General features: G+C 37.4%; 1 protein-coding gene across 1 annotated transcript; it reads right to left on the bottom strand.

Moving 5' to 3' along the window:
• Positions 1–11,895: 11,895 nt before the first annotated feature.
• On the bottom strand, positions 11,896–12,755 carry LOC133283981 (MLP-like protein 34). The gene is made up of 2 exons (XM_061480915.1): positions 12,565–12,755; positions 11,896–12,167 (listed from the first exon to the last, which is right to left on the bottom strand). Exons 1-2 carry the CDS (start codon positions 12,746–12,748, stop codon positions 11,896–11,898), a joined length of 456 nt encoding a protein of 151 aa, XP_061336899.1. The 5' UTR covers positions 12,749–12,755.
• Between the last annotated feature and the right edge of the window lie 7,613 nt (positions 12,756–20,368).

Below are 20,368 nucleotides of genomic sequence, written 5' to 3' on the forward strand. Positions count from 1 at the left end.
GACGTATGTATTTGTAAGAACCTGCACCGTTAATTTAGGAATTTAATTAGATAAATATGAGATTAATGAAATAATTCCATAATTGACCCTAATAATTAGGAGAAGACTTAAATAATTATGGTAAGTGATTAATAATGTTAAAAGTCGCTTTTCTGATGAAAAGTGCAGATACCGGTTCTGCCTCACGATATAAATGCGTACCGATGAAGTATCCCAAAAAATTATAAAAAGTGTGTATAAATTACTAGAATAATATATAGGACTAGTATAACAAGTTTAGAGTCAAAATAATGAGAATTGGTGTCAGAACTGATACTGGCTACGTAAAAGCGCGTACCGGAAAAGTGTTGCGAAAAATAAAATAAAAATATGACAAATCTTAGAAAAATGGATAGGTTCAAAATTCTAAGTTTGGGATTAAAATGCTAAGCGTAGCTATTAGTGCTAATACTTTGTGTTTAAACTTAAGCGGGCTATATATACTCATTTTGGCCCAAAACCCTAGGCCATACTCCAATCCTACGTGACTCATTTCTTAAGCACCTTGCTCCCTATCAGCCACCACCTTCCTCTCTTCACTTGTGAGCCAAGAGACCACCTTTCCTCTTGGTTCCTTCACCAAACCTCCTTGTGTGAGTGACATAAAGCATTGGGGGTGGGTAGGAGACCTTGTTTATGAGCTTTGGGTCTTTGTTTTGAGGAGTTTAGGGGCTGAGTTCATGAACCTTGTTGAGGGAGCCCTTGTCATGGCATTTTGAGCTTCAAGATGCCATTTTTATTGTTAAAGAACCAAGCTTTGTTGGTTCAATTCATGGACCCTTTGAAGTCAGACTTTGGAGCTGCCTTGTGAGCTCCAAGAGCATCTTAGTTTCTGTTCCAATCCTTTGGGTAGGCTTCACCACCTTTGATCATGAGTTCTTTGGTTAAAAGTGGAGTCTTGGCATGTTTAATGAGTTGTTTAAGTAACTAACATGATCACTGTAAGAACCCGCACCGTTAATTAAGGAATTTAATTAATAAATTACGAGAAAATAGGAAATGATTCCATAATTGACCCTAATAATTATTATGAGGCTTTAATAATCATAGTAAGTGAGTAATAATGCTGAAAGTCGTTTTTCGGAAGAAAAGTGCAGATATCGGTTCTGCTAGTCGGTATAAATGCGTACCGAAAAAGTATCCCGGAAAATTATAATAAGTGTATGATAATTACTAGAATAATATGTAGGACTTGTAAAACGAGTTTCAAGTCCAGATAATGAGAAATGGTGCTAGAAACTGGTACTGGCTTGGAAAAGCGCGTACCGGAAAGGTGCTCAGAAAATTATAAGAAAAATATGATAAATCTTAGAAAATTATGTAGTTTCATAAACCAATGTTTGGGATTAAAATGCTAAGCGTAGCAATTAAAGTTAATACTGTGTGTTTAATTGTTAAACCACTATATAAGCCTTAGTGGGCACTAAACCCTAGGCCATATTACATTCTCTACGTGAGTGAGTGAGGGTGGCTGATCAGCTTGGCTGCTCCTTGGTGTTTCTTCTCCATTTTGGGTCCAAGACACTTCCTTTCTTGATTTTTCTTCACACTTTCACTTGGGAGACACTTGGTGAGGGTGAGAGCTAGCTTTGGGACTCCATTGCTGGTCTTTTCTGAGTTGAGAGAGCTGCTGTGTGTGAGGTTTTGAGGCTGACTTGGGTTGGTTGTTTGTGGGAGCCTTTGTTTTGGCATTGTGAGGTCCAAGAAGCTTCCTTTGTGTTGAAAGGTCCAAGCTTGTTGATCCATTTTCGTGCACCTTGTTGAGTCAGTCTTGAGGGGCTGATTGTGAGCTCCAAAGAGCAACCTCTTCTTCTGTTTTGAGCTGGGGTATGTGTACCAACCTTTGATCATGAGTTTAATGCTTAAAAATGAAACCTTGATGCATTTAAGGCTTAAAGCTGATAACTTGTTGTTGGGTAATGTTGAACACACCTAGAAATGCATGTTTAGGTGCTTAAAATCGTTAAAAACCCAACCTTGGAAGGATATCTTCACGAAATGCATTTTTTGCATTCTGTCGTGAAATATCCGGATATGTGCCCGATGAATATCCGGATATGTGATATCCGGATATGGGTTTTGAGTATCCGGATAATAGATATCCGGATATGGGATTCTGGATATCCAGATATTGCATATCCGGATATGTCTAGTGAGATATTCGGATATTGCATATCCGGATATGGTCCCGAGGAATATCCGGATATTCTGGGATTTCGCAGAACAGTAGCTGTGCTGTGTGTACAGTAGGCTATTGGGGGTTTGTGGACCCTAGATTGATGAAGCTGAACTTCTGTAATTAATGATTTAAGTCAGAATCGTTGTGATTAAGGACTTATGGCTTGGTATAGAGCCTTAAGACGTAAAACGTAAGGAAAGACGTTGTCTTTAAGTTATATGCATGTGGTACATGTTTATTAATATAATGTTGGTCCATAACAGATTGTGAATCTGCTGTGTTTGGATGTTGAGCTGTGGACTCTTGGTTATTGGATAGCTAGCTTGCGAGGTAAGCTTTCATGTCCTCGGTTTAGCCATGTTGTGGTTCCACCATGTCCCATGGGGGTATGGTTTATGCATGCTGTGTACATGCTTTTGGATATTTGATATGTTGATTGAACTTTGCATGTAATGGCTTTTAATATGCATGTGTTGTTTTATCTTGACGGGAAGCCTGAGTATGTAGCGCCATACAAGACGGTGTACCGGGGTGAATGCAAGTGGTACTTTCACGGTGTGTAGGTGATAGACGTATACCTGCACTGTCTCTGGCCAGTAGATTAGTATTGACACACATGGCATAATTATCTGCTGCATTGCATTGTTTTAGAAATGATAAATGATAAACTGTTTTTGAACTTATATTGCACATGTAAGTGAGCTTGGGGTGGAAGATCCTTGAGGACTCACTGACTTACTGAGATTTCTAGATTAGAGATCTTACCCCACGTTTGGGGAATGCTTATTTCAGGATCAGGTAGTATGGGTATTGATGCCTCAGGCGGCAGGAGGCCGGAGCTTAGCTGATTATGTTTTACTGCCTTATGTTAGCATGACTGGATATTGATGCTGATTATGTTTGATGCCCTTTTATCATTATGTTGTTGTTGAGACTGATGTTGGGCATGTTGCCTTATTTGAGTGAGCATGGGGAGTGTCCATGACACTTTCTGATAGTACTTTTTAGATTGGAGTTGTATAAACTGTTAGATGGTCCGGTCTACATTGTTGTAGTTCCGTGACTAGAGCCACATTCATGTTATCTATGTTATGAGGTATTTTAGTTTGCTGTTTTATTGCAATTACATACAAGCGATGTTTTATTAATTGATTATTAAGCAAGTTGGTAATGTTAATGGCATCATAATTGAAAAGAAAAAGTAATTCCGCATTTTTAATTAAGCGCAGCTTAATACCATATTATGATAACATTACCGGATATATACAGGGTGTTACAATCACTGACCTAAAGGGGTTTAAAGATACGTGCTTTAACGTTCTAATGGGTTAAAAATGAAACCTTGGAGTGATATCTCGCGAAATGCAGAAATTGCATTCTGTCGCAAAATATCCGGATATGATATCCGGATATAAGGTTGGAAATATCGGGATATTAATATCCGGATATGGATATCCGGATATGGGGTTGGAGATATCAGGATATGGATATCCGGATATGACCCCGACAAATTTTCGAATATTCTGGGAATTTCGAGACAGTGACTGTTTTGTTCATACAGAACTGTATTTGCGGTTTGTGGATCCTAGATTGATTCAGTTGAATCTCTGTAATAATTAACTAAGTCAGAATCAAAGTGATTAAGAGCTTATGGCTTTCTGAGAAGCCTAAAGACATGAAACGTAAAATGGAAACGTTGTCTTTATGTCATATGCTTGTAGATTATGATTGTTGATATGATTGTTGGTATAAACAGACTGTGAGAGTGCTGTTTGTGAACCTTGGACTTGGTTGGACTCTTGGTTGGATAGTTAGCTTGCGAGGTAAGCTTTCGTGTCATCGGTTTAGCCATTGTTGGTTCCACCATACCCAATGGGGGAATTGTTTATATGATGGATGCGCTTTCATGTTTGGATATTTGAAATGTTGTTGAGCTGTTATGTGCAAGTGCCTCATGATATGCATGTGTTGTTCCACCTAGACGGTAAGCCTGAGTATGTAAGAGACATACAATAGGGTGATTCTGTGGGTGGGTGTAAATAGTGACTTGCACTGATTGTAGGTAGTAGACGTATGTAAATCCTGCATTTCTTTGGCCAGTAGAATATTTTGACACACATGACATGATTATTCTGCTGCATTAAACTGATTTTGAAACTTATAATGTTTTACAATTTTAGAACTTATATTGCACATGTAAGTGAGCTTGGGGTGGAGAAATCCTTAAGGACCCCTTGCCTTACTGAGATTTCTGTTTAGAGATCTCACCCTACGTTTGGGGCACATTTTCAGGTTCAGGTAACTCGGGGGGTAGATACCTCGGGCGACAGGAGGCCGGAGCTGAGTTGAGATATTTGATGTTGTGCTGATATGCCTAGCTGTCATTCTGTTTATTGCCTTTATATTGTTTTATGATTTAAGACTATGGTGGGCCTTGTTGCCTTATTTGGTGATCATGGGGGTTGTCCATGCCACATTGATTTGACTATTTCTTATTTTAGAATTGAGTTTTATATTTGTATCAGGATTGCGGTCCGGACTACGTGTTGTAGTTTCGTGATTTAGATACTCACTTATTATATTATGAGGTTATTCAGTGTAGATAGTTGTTTATTTGCAATTACATACATGCAATGTTTCTAAAAGGATTGATTAATCAACTTGGCTAATAATGATGACGTCATAATTGAAAAGAAAAAGCTATTTCCCCATTTTTATTAAGCAACGCTTAATACGATGATATGATAACAAATCGGGTCTACACGGGGTGTTAGATTTTATGGTATCAGATAACATTTTAGGGAAAAGCTTGTATGTGTTGCAATAACTTAGGATGTTTTGCTATTTGTCTTGTCTTGTGTGTTTCTCTATTTGGTTTTGCTATGATGATGCATGTGTGACCACATTGCGTGGGACTGATCAACTCATTCTTTGTGTAACTTGGGCAGAGTCATGGTAATACCGGGGAGAAACATAGAGACGAACAAGGATCAACCTGATCCTGTCCTGGCTGCATTGGCTAAGATGCAAGTGGCTCGACTAGCCAACCAGGAGGCCCTGAGAATGACAAACCAAGCTATGCTGGACGCCGTCAGAGAGGCGAACAGGAAAGCTACCGAGGATGTGCTTGAGGCGAACATGACCATTGAGGGTCATGTTGGAGGAGATGAGGGCTGGTCCTGCTAGTGGCCAGTATCCTTCACCACCACCTCCACCGCCACCGCCACCCCCGCCTCCACCCAGTCATCAGGATGATAGTCAGAGTCACGTTGAGGGTGCCAGTCATCTTACTGGAGTGATGGAACCCTACTTTGAGCCTGTTGAGGATCGTGATGTTATCGATCGCGATGGAACCTTCTTTTGATGGATCTTATGATCCTATTGTTGCTGCGAGATGGCTTCAGGCCCTGGTTAAGATATTCAGGGTGATGTAGTGTATTGATCCTCAGAACCTAATGTTTGCTACCTACATGCTGGAGGGCGATGCACATAAGTGATAGACGAACACCTCTCACGTCTACGAGATGCGGGGTCATGTGATTACATAGCCATTCTTTGAGGATTGTTTCCTAGGGAGGTATTTCCCATACGATGCGCAGGAGCGGAAGCAGGGAGAGTTTGACAGACTGGTGCAGGGGTCGATGTCAGTTGACGAGTACTTGGCTAAGTTCAATGAACTGGTCAAGTTTACACATTTTCGGATTGCTATGCCGACCCCTACATTCTTGGCCTCTAAGTTTCGTGGAGGACTTAATGAGGAGATTGCAGATCGTATTGCTGGTGCTGTGTCTAGAGACTTTGGTACACTGGTACAGCGGTGTAGGGACATTGAGGATGTCTGTATCGTGAGTAAGGCCAAGAGGGCCAAGGTTGCTGAGGTAAAAGGAACTGGTAGTTCCACTTCCTGGAAAGACAGGAAATTTGCTGGTAAGGGAAAAAAGGAAGCAGTTGGCTGCTAGGAATGCGCCTAGCCAGTTCAAGAGGACCTCTACTCAAGGGAGTTCAGCTAGACCTCATACTACCAGATGCTCGGGATGTGGGAAATTCAATGTGGGGCCGTGTGCTACCGGCCAATTGATCTGTTTTCAGTGTGGCAAGGCGGGCCACTACTCCAGAGATTGTCCGTCGTCGACGGCGAGAGCTGCAGCAGTTCAGGCAGTTCCACCTCAGATGGTTCCCCTTCCACCTACAGCGGCACCTACAGTGCCACCTGCCACCGGTCGTGTTTACACCTTGGATCGACAGCAGTCGGACAGAGCTCCGAACCTTGTTAGAGGTACTGCTTCCATTTGAGGATATGTTGTTGATGTATTGTTTGACTCTGGGGCTACGCATTCTTTTATTGCAACCTCGATTGTTGTGGGGCTTGAGTTGCCCAATGATGTGCTTTCTCCACCGTTGCGGGTGACTACCGCCACCAAAGAAAAGTGTGATACCTCCACTGTAAATCGAGATGTCGTGTTTCAGTGGGATGACCGTGAGTTTTCGGTAGATCTGATAGGATTGTCGATGGCTAATTTGGAAATCATCCTTGGCATGGATTGGTTGTCCAAGAATTATGTGATGATTGATTGTTGTGTCAAGCGAGTGGTGATGTCTCCGTGAGATTCCACAACCAGTTCCTCGCCTTATATTTCAATGTTGCAGGCTAGGAGAGCCTTGAGAGCAGAGGCATTTGGATATGTCATGTTGAGAGGTTTGGTGAGTGGGACATAGGAGGATATCACTGGCATTCCTGTGGTGAAGGAATTCCTCGAGGTGTTTTTTGAGGAGATTCCTGAATTTCTGCCACAGCGGGAGATAGAGTTCTCCATCGATTTATTGCCTGGTGTGGGGCCTATTTCATTAGCTCCATACCAGATGTCTCCACCAGAGTTGGTAGAGCTGAAGAAGCATATTGAGGATCTTTCAGCGAATGATTTCATCCGATCGAGCGTGTCTCCATGGGGAGCACCGGTCATCTTTGTGAAGAAGAAAGATGAGACTATGCGGTTGTGCACTGACTACAGGCAGCTGAACAAGGTGACAATCAAGAACAAGTATCCCCTCTCTCATATTGATGATCTATTGGATCAAATTAAGGGTGCTTGCGTGTACTCGAAGATTGATCTCCGGTCCGGATACCATCAGATTCGGGTTAAGCCGGAGGATGTCCCCAAGATCGCGTTTTGCTCGGGATACAGTCACTATGAGTATTTTGTGATCTCGTTTGGACTCTCCAATGCACCCGCAGTATTTATGGATTACATGAACTGGATTTTTCAGTCATATTTGGATTAGTTTGTGATCGTCTTCATTGATGATATTTTGATTTACTCCAAGACGGAGGAGGAACATGCGGACCACTTGAGGATTGTGTTGCAAGTGCTAAAGGAGAAAAAGCTTTATGCTAAGCCTTCGAAATGTGAGTTTTGACTCAAGTCAGTGAAGTTCCTTGGGCAAGTGATTTCTGCAGAAGGAGTTGCAGTTGACCCGAACAAGATTGAGACTGTGCTAGATTGGGAGAGGCCCAAGACGGTTACTGAAGTGAGGAGCTTCTTGGGTTTGGCAGGTTACTACAGGAGGTTCATTAAGGGATTCTCTATGATGGTTCTACCATTGACTCGCCTTACCAGGAAAGAGACTCCGTTTGTGTGGACTCATGAGTGTGAGGAATACTTTCAGGAGTTGAAGGAGAGACTGACGACTGCACCTATGTTGGTCCTTCCTGATCCTGCTGAGGAGGTTGAGCTATATTGTGACGCCTCCAGAAAGGGACTGGGCTGTGTGTTGATGCAGTTGGGGAAAATGATTGCTTATGCTTCGAGACAGTTGAAGCCTCATGAGAAGAACTACCTGACTCATGATTTGGAGTTGGCTGCTATTGTTTTTGCTTTCAAGATTTGGAGGCATTATCTCTATGGCATGAAGTTTGCCGTGTTCAGTGACCACAAGAGTTTGAAGCATCTGTTCGATTAGAAGGAGATGAACATAAGATAGAGGAGATGGATGGAGTTTCTGAAGGACTACGACTTTGAGTTGAAGTACCATCCTGGCAAGGCCAATGTGGTAGCTAATGCTTTGAGTCAGAAATCCGTGAGTCTATCCAGTTTGACAATGGGTGACTATGATATTATTAAGCAGTTTTGAGATCTGAAGATGACCTCTTTGTTTGGGGGTGCACTTCTCAAAATGGAGACCGTTAGGATTGAGAATGAACTCATGGAAAAGATTAAAGAGGCGCAGGTGCAAAGAGAGTGCCTGGATTACATGAAGAACCAAGATGGTGTGTCCTTGAACGAGGGTGGCTTGTTGACATTCCAGAAGAGGATTGTGATTCCTCGAGGTCCATTAACTAAAGAGATGATGGCAGAAGCCCACAAGGGCCAATTTACTGTCTACCCTGGTGCTACAAAGATGTATCAAGACTTGAGGAGAAATTTCTGGTGGCCGGGCATGAAGAAGGATATTGTTGGTTACGTGTCCAAGTGTTTGATTTGCCAGAAGGTGAAGATAGAACACCAGAATGATTTATATGCATGATGTGTTTTCACGTTTGGATATTTGAAATACTGTTGAGTTGTTATGTGCAAGTGCCTTATGATATGCATGTGTTGTTCCACCTAGACGGTACGCCTGAGTATGTAAGAGACATACAATATGGTGATTATGTGGGTGGGTGTAAGTAGTGACTTGCACTGATTGTAGGTAGTAGACGTATGTAAATCCTGTATTTCTGTGGCCAGGAGAATATTTTGACACACATGACATGATTATTCTGCTGCATTGCACTGATTTTGGAACTTATACTGTTTTACTGTTTTAGAACTTATATTGCACATCGTTTGGGACACATTTTCAAGTTCAGGTAACTCCGGGGTAGATACCTCGGGCGACAGGAGGCCGGAGCTGAGTTGAGATATTTGATGCTGTGCTGATATGCCTAGCTGTTATTCTGTTTATTGCCTTTATATTGTTTTATGATTTGAGACTATGTTGGGCCTTGTTGCCTTATTTGGTGAGCATGGGGGTTGTCCATGCCATATTGATTTGACTATGTCTTATTTTAGAATTGAGTTGTATAATTGTATCAAGATTGCGGTCCGGACTACGTGTTGTAGTTCCGTGATTTAGATACTCACTTATTATATTATGAGGTTATTCAATGTAGATAGCTATTTATTTGCAATTACATATAGGTAATGTTTTTAAAAGGATTGATTAATCAACTTGGCTAGTAATGATGAAGCCATAATTGAAAAGAAAAAGTTATTTCCGCATTTTTATTAAGCAACGCTTAATACGATGATATGATAACACATCGGGTCTACACGGGGTGTTACATAATTTCTACATGTTCTCTGGCCAGTAGGATTCTGACACACATGACATGGATATATGCTACATTGCATAGATTTTGGAACTTATATTGTTTTATTGTTTTTAGAACTTATATTGCACATGTAAGTGAGTTTGGGGTGGAGAGATCCTTGAGGACCCCTTGTCTTAATGAGATTTCTTTTTAGATATTTCACCCCACGTTTGGGGTACATTTTCAGGTTCAGGTACCTCGAGGGTTGATACCTCGGGTGGCAGGAGGCCGGAGCTGAGTTGAGATATTTGATGTTGTGCTGATATGCCTAGCTGTTATTCTGTTTATTGACTTTATATTGTTTTATGATTTGAGACTATGTTGGGCCTGGTTGCCTTATTTGGTGAGCATGGGGGTTATCCATGCCACATTGATTTGACTATGTCTTATTTTAGAATTGGGTTGTATAATTGTATCAAGATTGCGGTCCGGACTACGTGTTGTAGTTCTGTGATTTAGATACTCACTTATTATATTATGAGGTTATTCAGTGTAGATAGCTATTTATTTGCAATTACATATAGGTAATGTTTTTAAAAGGATTGATTAATCAACTTGGCTAATAATGATGAAGCCATAATTGAAAAGAAAAAGTTATTTCTGCATTTTTATTAAGCAACTCTTAATACGATGATATGATAACAAAACGGGTCTACACGGGGTGTTACATAATTTCGACATGTTCTCTGGCCAGTAGGATTCTGACACACATGACATGGATATATGCTACATTGCACAGATTTTGGAACTTATATTGTTTTATTGTTTTTAGAACTTATATTGCACATGTAAGTTAGCTTGGGGTGGAGAGATCCTTGAGGACCCCTTGTCTTAATGAGATTTCTTTTTAGATATTTCACCCCACGTTTGGGGTACATTTTCAGGTCCAGGTACCTCGAGGGTTGATACCTTGGGCGGCAGGAGGCCGGAGATGAGTTGAGATATTTGATGTTGTGCTGATATGCCTAGCTATTATTCTATTTATTGCCTTTATATTGTTTTATGATTTGAGACTATGTTGGGTCTTGTTGCCTTATTTGGTGAGCATGGGGGTTGTCCATGCCACATTGATTTGACTATGTCTTATTTTAGAATTGAGTTGTATAATTGTATCAGGATTGCGGTCCGGACTACGTGTTGTAGTTCCGTGATTTAGATACTCACTTATTATATTATGAGGTTATTCAGTGTAGATAGCTGTTTATTTGCAATTACATACAGGTAATGTTTTTAAAAGGATTGATTAATCAACTTGGCTATTAATGATGACGTCATAATTGAAAAAAAAAAGTTATTTCCGCATTTTTATTAAGCAACGCTTAATACGATGATATGATAACAAATCGGGTCTGCACGGGGTGTTACATAATTTCTACATGTTCTCTGGCCAGTAGGATTCTGACACACATGATATGGATATATGCTACATTGCACAGATTTTGGAACTTATATTGTTTTATTATTTTTAGAACTTATATTGCACATGTAAGTGAGCTTGGGGTGGAGAGATCCTTGAGGACCCCTTGTCTTACTGAGATTTCTTTTTAGAGATTTCACCCCACGTTTGGGGTACATTTTCAGGTTCAGGTACCTCGAGGGTTGATACTTCGGGCGGCAGGAGGCCGGAGCTTAGTTGACTGATGCATGCGTATTTATGCTGATATACTTGTATGCTGATTATGTTTTATTGTCGTTATACTGTTATTTGGGCTGAGACTTTGTTGGGCCTTGTTGCCTTATTTGGTGAGCATAGGGGTTGTCCATGCCACATCGACTTTGACTATGTTTAATTAGACTTGGGTTGTTTAATGTATCAAAATTTTGTCTGTTCTACGTGTTGTAGTTCCGTGACTAGAGACACACTTATTTAATGAGGTTATTCAGTTAGCTCTTATTGCAATTTACATACAGGCAGTATTTTGAAAATCGATTAAGTAATCAACTTGGTTAATATTAATGACGTCATAATTTAAAAGAAAAAGTGAGCTTCCGCATTTAATTGAGCTGCGCTTAATATCGTAATATGATAACAATCTAGGTATACACGGGATGTTACATAAAACAACTGAACAACAATATAAAGCACTGCATAAAAAAAATCATAATACTATGAAGTACGAATATCCCTTTATTACAATGAACCTTTTCACATATAATTTAAGAAACACACTCTTGAAGACATCAACATGCATCTCCAAGTTTATTCCATACAAACCAAGGATCAACGGAAGAAGAAAACACCCTTACTCTGAACATCAAACTTCTCCTTGCATATTAAGAAAAACACTTATTTCTAAATTTTTATTTTCCTTATAACATTTTGAACCTATGCCTTGGGAAGATTACCATCAATAGATGTAGCAAATTTGTAGAAATACTCAATGTAGCTAAATGGTGGTTGAATATCCTCATTGATCCTCTCATATTCAATAGTCCAATTAACAGCAGCACGACCGTCATTCTTATCAATCACTTGAAAGATGAGCTTAAAGGTCTTATATTTCTGAGCGACATCTCCATCGAAGAGGCTGTATGTAATTGTTTTCTTCTCTTCGTCAATGGATTCAACTTTCTCCTTACACGATACTACCTTACCGTCTGTTTTAATTTCCACAAGCAATTAAGATCAATAACAAAAACATTGTATCACAATGGTAGAAAAATGATTAGTTAACTTACTTCCGTTTGCATAACAATTGAAGAGAGAGGGGTTATACTACCATCTCTTTTTTTATAATTATTTTTCTTATTATCCGATTAAAATTAAATCAATAGATATAAAATGACATCGAATGAAAGTCATTAATTCGATTTTGATCTAATCATAATAAAGTAGTTATAAGAAATTGTAGGAAAAATAGTTACAAAATTACATCAAATAAGAGCTATTAATTTGATTTTGATCTAATGATAATAAAATAATTGTAAGAAGTTATAAGGCAAAAAAATGTTGTAAATATAATCTCCTATATAATTTAATTAGAAAGTTAATTACCTAGGGTATAAGTCCACTGCTTAACAGAGCCAATGCTATGCCAGTCTCCTTGATGCACCTTGGTTTCATGAACTATGTCTGCAAGGTTTTGAACATCATGGAGTTCCGCTGCGAAGAGTTTGAAGAACTTAGCAGCAGATGCTTGGATCCCAACTTCAACACTAAGTTTGCCAGTTAGTGCCATGACAAGAAAGAAACAAGTAATAGAAGCAAGAAGTGTAACAAACAAGGATGAGAGATGAGAAGAGTATGCAGCCTTGTTGATCCTTATATATATAGCTTAGCAACTACTGTCAATTAATAATTAAATTATTGGGTCATCACATGGAGAAAATTTTTTATGGGCCGGGACCATGGTGATCCCTCCTCAAAATGAAAAAATAAAAAAAGGATGGAGGAAAAAAAAAAGATAGAAATGGAAAAAAAATTTCTATTTATAAAAAAGAATTACTGAATAAATGGTGGGTCTAGAACATATTAAATTTTTCCGATCACATGATAGTCTGCTACGTAAAATTTGCTGTGTATTAAAACGATTTTAAGTAGTTCCAGCTTATTAATTATTGCTGGTTGATATTCGTTAGATTATTTACCAACTAAATTATTGGATCTCAAACTCTCTGTTCCACATACGCTACTTTATATTAAATTGTGAAAATATACATCAATATGTATAATATACTGATGTATTCAAGTTTATATTAATTGATAATAGATTAAATTAAATATATATAAGTGCGAGAATCAAGTACATTGTTGTGATCTTCCACCATAATTTCTCCTTGGCCCACTAACATAACCCACCTCATTATTAATGGGAGATAACCCACTTTGATGTATAGCTTGCAATCTACAACCTTACAATGAACTAGCTGTCTTGATGACAATGATGTGAACTTCGGTGGCTGTCAGACCCATTTTTCATATTGAATTGAAGGAAGTGTTCGTATTTATTGCGAAATTGAGAGTTTCTAACACATTTATTGTTTTATCTAACTTTGTAGTTGCAATATTTCAATTATAATTAACTCTCTCTCCACATTATACTGTTTCCTATTTCAGTGCCTATTGCTTCTACCCTGTAGTGAGTTCAGTGCCTATTTGAATTTAATTTTTTAAATTAGAAGTAATTTATAAGCAAAAATTAAGCAAAACAGATTTTAAAAAAAATTCTTATAATAAAAGGAAAAAATATTTCTCAAGTTGCTTGAGACAATGTTATCTCCGGCCATTCCAAAACTACGTCGTTTTGTTTATTTATTTTCTTATATTAATTAATTCACCTTTGAATGGTTATGATTCCTTTTTCTCTCTCTTCCTTTATCATCATTGATCCAACTTTGTACGGTTATGATTTAGTAGCCGGAGATAACATTGTCTCAAGCAGTTTGAGAAATGATGAGTCCATAATAAAAAGCTCTTTTCTATAATGAAGAAAAAATTTAAAAGTCAAAAATTTCTAAAACAAGCTTTTTTTTAAGTTCTTATTAACTTTTTTTAAATTATGTGTTTCTTTTTAAAATAAAGAGCTATAGTGATAGGGAGAATTTTATTAAAATATGTGCATTTAAATAACTTTTAAGTTAAAATTCTTATTTATATACTAAACAGTTTTTAGCCTCTCTTTTTTAAATTTTTTTAATTTCTAACTTAAAAAATAAAAAGAAGAATGGGTATGCAGATAAATCAGTTGCATGTAGGGGTGTTCGCGATTTGAATTGAATCGATTTTAGAAGCAAAAATCATCTGATCCAATCTATTCGGTTTGATCATGTAATCACCCATTAAGTTTGGATTTTTTTCGAATCCGATCCGATCCAATTTTTTTCAGTTTGAATTGGATCAGTTTTCGGTTTTTTGAAAATTCTAAAATTTGTTTCATGATTGTGCAAATAACATCTTTTGTATATATTGACTTTGTAACTTTTTTTTAAATATAAAAGCATCAGTACACTATAATATAGTTTTTTTTTTTGGCAATGAGATATGAAGCTCTGTACAGATAAAATTTTGGTGATGAGATGTGACTAGGTTTTTTCTTGGGTTTAGTTAATGGGTGAATAGGTTTTGGATTTAGAAATTTTTGGGCTATGACTAGGGAAAGGCCCAAATAGGAAAAAGAAATTAATATATTGGATCGATTTGGATTGGATCGGTTTTCATCAACCAATCCAAAAATCGATCTGATCCAATTAAAATTTGTAGTTTTATTTTTATTTTTGATTTTTCAACTTTCGGTTATCGATTTTTCAGTTCAATCACCGCGATTTGAATCGATTTGGATCGATTGATGAAGATCCCTAATTGCGTGCACACACTACGCCATCCAAGAACAATTTTGAACACTCTAAGGTTGTGTTTGGTTGGGGAGAAGGAAAAACTTTCCTGGCTAAGTGATGGTGGGAATGTGAGTTATCAACGTTTGGTTGGGGATTTTTGTTAAACTTTGCCATCAATCCCACTTGCCCAGCAATGTAAGAGGAAGTGTAAAAATCAGATTTTAGCACTGTTGGAGATTACGTTTCAACGGGTGGAATTGTGTGAGGAAATCCGATATCTGAAAAAGGTGGATAATGGGGTGACAAATATACCCCTCCTCCATTTTCGGGCAGTTCCTGGGTTTCGATTTTCCTTCCCCAAGTTTCGGGCAGTTCCTGGGTTTAGTGTTGATCTTATGCAGCCTTATAATTGTTTTTGGTTTTGTATGTGCTGACTTTTATTTTATGGTCCCTCCACCGTTTGAAGTGTGTGTAATTTTTTTGTTCTGGTTTCTATTCATGAGTTTAGATGTATCTCTTTATGTACTGACATCATGGGCAAAGTCCATGGAATCTGATTTTGTTTTCATGCTAATACGTGGATAGATGGAGACAACGACGGAAACAATCAAAGACGACAGCCACCAACGGAAGAAAGAGGCACATTATTTATTGTGGTTCGTATTTTGTAATAAAATAACAGGTTTTTTAAATAAGGATAGTTTTGTAATTTCAAACAATTTTCCCATCAAAATTATATCTTTAACCAAACATACACTCAGAAAATTTAACCCAATTTCCCCAGTAAACTTTTGCCAAACCAAACAGCTTTTTTTACATTTTCCTATTAAACTCACTTTCCAACCATTTTCCTATCAATTATATTTTCCTAGTATTCAAAAAATTTATCACCAACCAAACACTCCCTAAATGTTTTCAACATATCGAGGCAACATGTAAAATCCGCCTCCCTCGTGTATCACGGAGAGGAAAATTTATGTAATAAATTATTATTATTGTTATTATTTATTATTAAACAAATCATTCTGTTTTTTATTACCTAAACGACTTTCGGAATCACAGTCCGCTGCATTCTTTGTTTCATAAACCAAATTCCAAGCTTTATTTTTTTCTTTTTTTTGGTAATAAATTCCAAGCTTTACTTTTTCCTTCATGTTTCGCCGCTGGTCACTATATCGTATGGTTATCATTACTTGCATTTCCGCCCATTGCCATTTGCATAATCATTTCATTTTCTTTCTTTATCCATGGCCGTCTCAAACATCCATGCAACCCTTTAGCTAGCCAATAGCGGGTCAATTAGATTCGTCAGATCGAGCAATCCAAATAAATAACAAGAAGAAATTGAGAAAAAGAAAAAGTTAAATAATAATAGTAAATAAAAAAATAAAATAAATAAGGAAAAAGTTCAAATACACCATATGTTTTGCCTTTGAATAACTTAACCCCTGTGCTTTTTTTATCAGAAAAATATTTCTGCAGTTAATGCAGATAAGTTATCTGTATTTATTTCCAAAACGACGTCATTTTGTGATTGGAAGATTATAAAATTATAATTATAGAGACTATAATAATCCTAAAATAAATTAAAATTACAAAAACATCATGATTTCCGTCCCAAAACGACGTCGTATTAGGCTTACTGTAGATAAGGTATTTGCAGTAACTGCAGAAAAAACGAACTCATACTACAAGTCCCTCACTAACAGAGTTGAGTTTCTAATTAACATTACGATTCTACCCTTCTTCCTAAAACACACTTTAGTGTTTTTAATTTCATCTTCTTTCCCAAGCTCTGCAACGGTTTTGAACCATATCAAATTTCTTCAGCTTCACACAAAATTTGTGATGTTACTATAATAGGATAATACATTTTCTTTCTTATCTCCTCTGAAGAAATTTATTTTCTAGAATTAGTAGATACAGATACATCTCCAAAATTATTTTCGTTCATAATCTTAGATTGTGTATGTGTGTTGTGTTTGAGTTATGCAAAACCAAATGAATGTAGATGTTCATGCATTATACACATATGTATTGTCACACTCATAAACCACGGATTGAGACAATAAAATGGTTGTTCCACATGATTGGTAACAGAAACATCAAGCATAAGATGTGTGCAACAATGAATCTTCTGTCATTTAAAAACAATTGCAATGAGATAAAATGTACAAAAAAATAGCCAAATGCCAAAGGGAAAATTGTAGATTTACTTGATGAATTTATATCGCATTTTTATCTTGAAGAGCCAAATGACAAAAGCCAAAACTAGAGATTTACAAAACAGAGTCAAATACCAAATTGCAAAGGTATCAAGTATCATTTTAAAATAATTACTAATATAATTTTTTTTAGAAATAATTAATCTAATGGCCAAGTAGAAAAAATGATTTAGTTTCTAATCTATTTTTGTTTTTTGTTTTTAAAAATGAGAAAACACTTAACCTTGTCACTTATTGTAGATATTAAAACACAATAAGAGCTTTTTGTATTGGGATAGATTTTGTCCTCACTTCTTATTCTATGACATCCACTAGCTCATGCTCTCCTACTATTGTAGGATTATATAGTTTGAGTTCCATAGTTTATTATTCTTGTTATTTTCTTCTCATTGCAATATCCTTATGTATTTGAGATTTTTGGTTTTTTATTTTCTAGATGATCTGTGTAAGAACCCGCACCGTTAATTTAAGAAATTAATTAATTAAATATGAGATTAATGAGATAATTCCATAACTGACCCTAATAATTATGAGAAGGCTTAAAAAAATTATAGTAACTGATTAATAACGTGGAAAGTCGCTTTTATGATGAATAGTGCAGATACCAGTTCTGCTCCACGGTATAAATGCGTACCGATGAAGTATCCTGGAAAATTATGAAAAATGTGTATATTTAGAATAATATATAGGACTAGCATAACAAGTTTGAAGTCTATAACACCCCGTGTATACCCAGTTTGTTAACATGTCATCGTATTAAGCCACGCTTAATTAAAATCCGGAATAACTTTTTCTTTAATTCAATTATGACGTCATTATACTCAGCCAAGTTGATTACTTAATCATTTTTATAAAAACATCGCCTGTATGTAAATTGCAAGGATAGCTAACTGAAATACCTTAATATATAAATAAAGTGAGTATCTATGTCACAGGACTACAACACGTAGCCTGGACAATATCCTGATACATTATTACAAGTCATAACTAAAAACAAGACATCGTCAATCAATGTGGCATGGACAAACCCCATGCTCACCAAATAAGGCAACAAAGCCCACCAGCAGTCTCAACAGAAACAACATAATAATAACTGAAGCTAAAAGCATAAAAGCAACAGGCATATCCAGCATCCAACATGTTAGCAATTAACAGCAATATCTAACTCAGCTCTGGCCTCCTGCCACTAGAGATCTCAACCCCTGGGTTACCTGAACCTGAAATAAGCGTCCCCAAACGTGGGGTGAGATCTCTAAACAATAAATCTCAGTAAGACAAGGGGTCCTCAAGGATCTTCCACCCCAAGCTCACATACATGTGCAATATAAGTTCAAAAGCAGTAATTCCAATATAAGTTCCAAAACTATGCAGTGCAACAGATATTCATACCATGTGTGTTATCACTATTGTACTGGCCAGAGAAATGCAGGAATACGTATATTACCCCAGTTAGTACAAAGAACATCGCTTGCACCTCACCCACAGCCTCACCCTCTTGTATGTACCACATACTCAGGCTTATCGTATAGGTGGAACACCACATGCATATCATAAAGGCACTCACATATAACAGCTCAACAACATTTCAACAAATCAATATATCATGAAAACAACATCATGCATATAACTATACCCCCATGGGACATGGTGGAACCAACAATGGCTAAACCGAGGACACGAAAGCTTACCTTGCAAGCTAACTACCCAATGCCAAGAGTCCACACAGCTCGAGTCCAACACACAGCAGAATCACAATCTGTTTTGGACCAACATTACATCAATAACCATACTCTTTAAGCATACAATAAAGACAACGCCTTTTCTTTACGTTTTACGTCCTTAGGATTCTCACAAAACCACAAGCCTTAAAACACATAGGTTCTGACTTAGTTAATTAATACAGAAGTTCAACTTCATCAATCTAGGGTCCACAAATCCCTAATAGCTTATGTATGAACAGTGCAGCTACTGTTCTTTGAAATCGCTGAATATCCGGATATTTGTTGGGGGCATATCCGCATATCAATATCCGAATATCAATATCCGGATATCCAGATCCCCATAGCTGGATATCCATATCTGGATATCCATATCCAGATATTTCACGACAGAATGCAGTTTCTGCATTTCGCGAAGATACCCACCAAAGGTTCAACTTTTACCAAATATAAATGTCCAAGGATCCATTTTAAGCATATACAGGTTCACATAGGTGTTGGTTTCTAGTTATTAACAAATTACATGCCAAAACTCCAACTTTAACCCATTAAAATCATGATCAAAGGTTGGTAACACTTACCCAAGCTTAAAACTCAGCAAGAAAGGCTCTTGGAGCTCACCACACTGCCTCTACAATTCTGCCTACCAAAGAATACGAAAATGGCACTGAACAAGGTTCTCTCCTTCACAAAGTATGCTTCTTGGAGCTCTAGGTGCCAAAGGAAATGGTTTTCCAACCCCACAACCAAAGGTAACAGCCCCTCACACCTCACGCAGTGGCAGAGGACTCAGAATATGCACCCTCACCCCCTCATAATGATAGCTCTCAAGTGTAAACAAGCTCAAGGATGAAGAAATCAAGCAAAAGTGACAACTTGGTCAAGCAATGAAGAAGAAGACCTAAGGAACAAAGCCCCGGCTGACCAGCCACCCAAGGACTCACGTAGAAGACTAGTATGGCCTAGGGTTTAGTGCCAAATGAAGTATATATAGGTCCATTACGCTTTAATCGCACAGTATTAGCGCTAATTGCTACACTTAGCATTTTAATCCTAAACTTAGGATTCTTAACCTACTCAATTTTACAATATTTATCATATTTTTATTTTATTTTTCGGAGCACCTTTCGGTACGCGTTTTTCCATAGCCAGTATCAGTTCTGGCATCAGTTCTCATTATTTTAACTTGAAACTTGTTTTACAAGTCCTACATATTATTCTATGAATATTCTTGCACTTATTATAATTTTCTGGGATACTTCACTGGTACGCATTTATACGGGTAGCAGAACCGGTATCTGCACTTTTCGTCTGAAAAGCGACTTTCAGCATTATTACTCACATACTATAATTATTAAAGCCTCAAAGTAATTATTAGGGTCAATTATGGAATTATTTCCTAATTATCACATTTAATTAATTAATTTCCTTAATTAACGGTGCAGGTTCTTACAAAGTCCAAATAATGAGAATTGGTGTCAAAACTGATACTGGCTACGTAAAAGCGCGTACCGGAAAAGTGTTGCGAAAAATAATATAAAAATATGATAAATCTTAGAAAAATGGCTATGTTCAGAATCCA

This window comes from Gastrolobium bilobum, unplaced genomic scaffold (genome assembly GCF_033153095.1).
Source record: "Gastrolobium bilobum isolate Gb01-03AN ecotype WA unplaced genomic scaffold, APGP_CSIRO_Gbil_v1 utg48334, whole genome shotgun sequence".
Lineage (NCBI taxonomy): Eukaryota > Viridiplantae > Streptophyta > Magnoliopsida > Fabales > Fabaceae > Gastrolobium > Gastrolobium bilobum.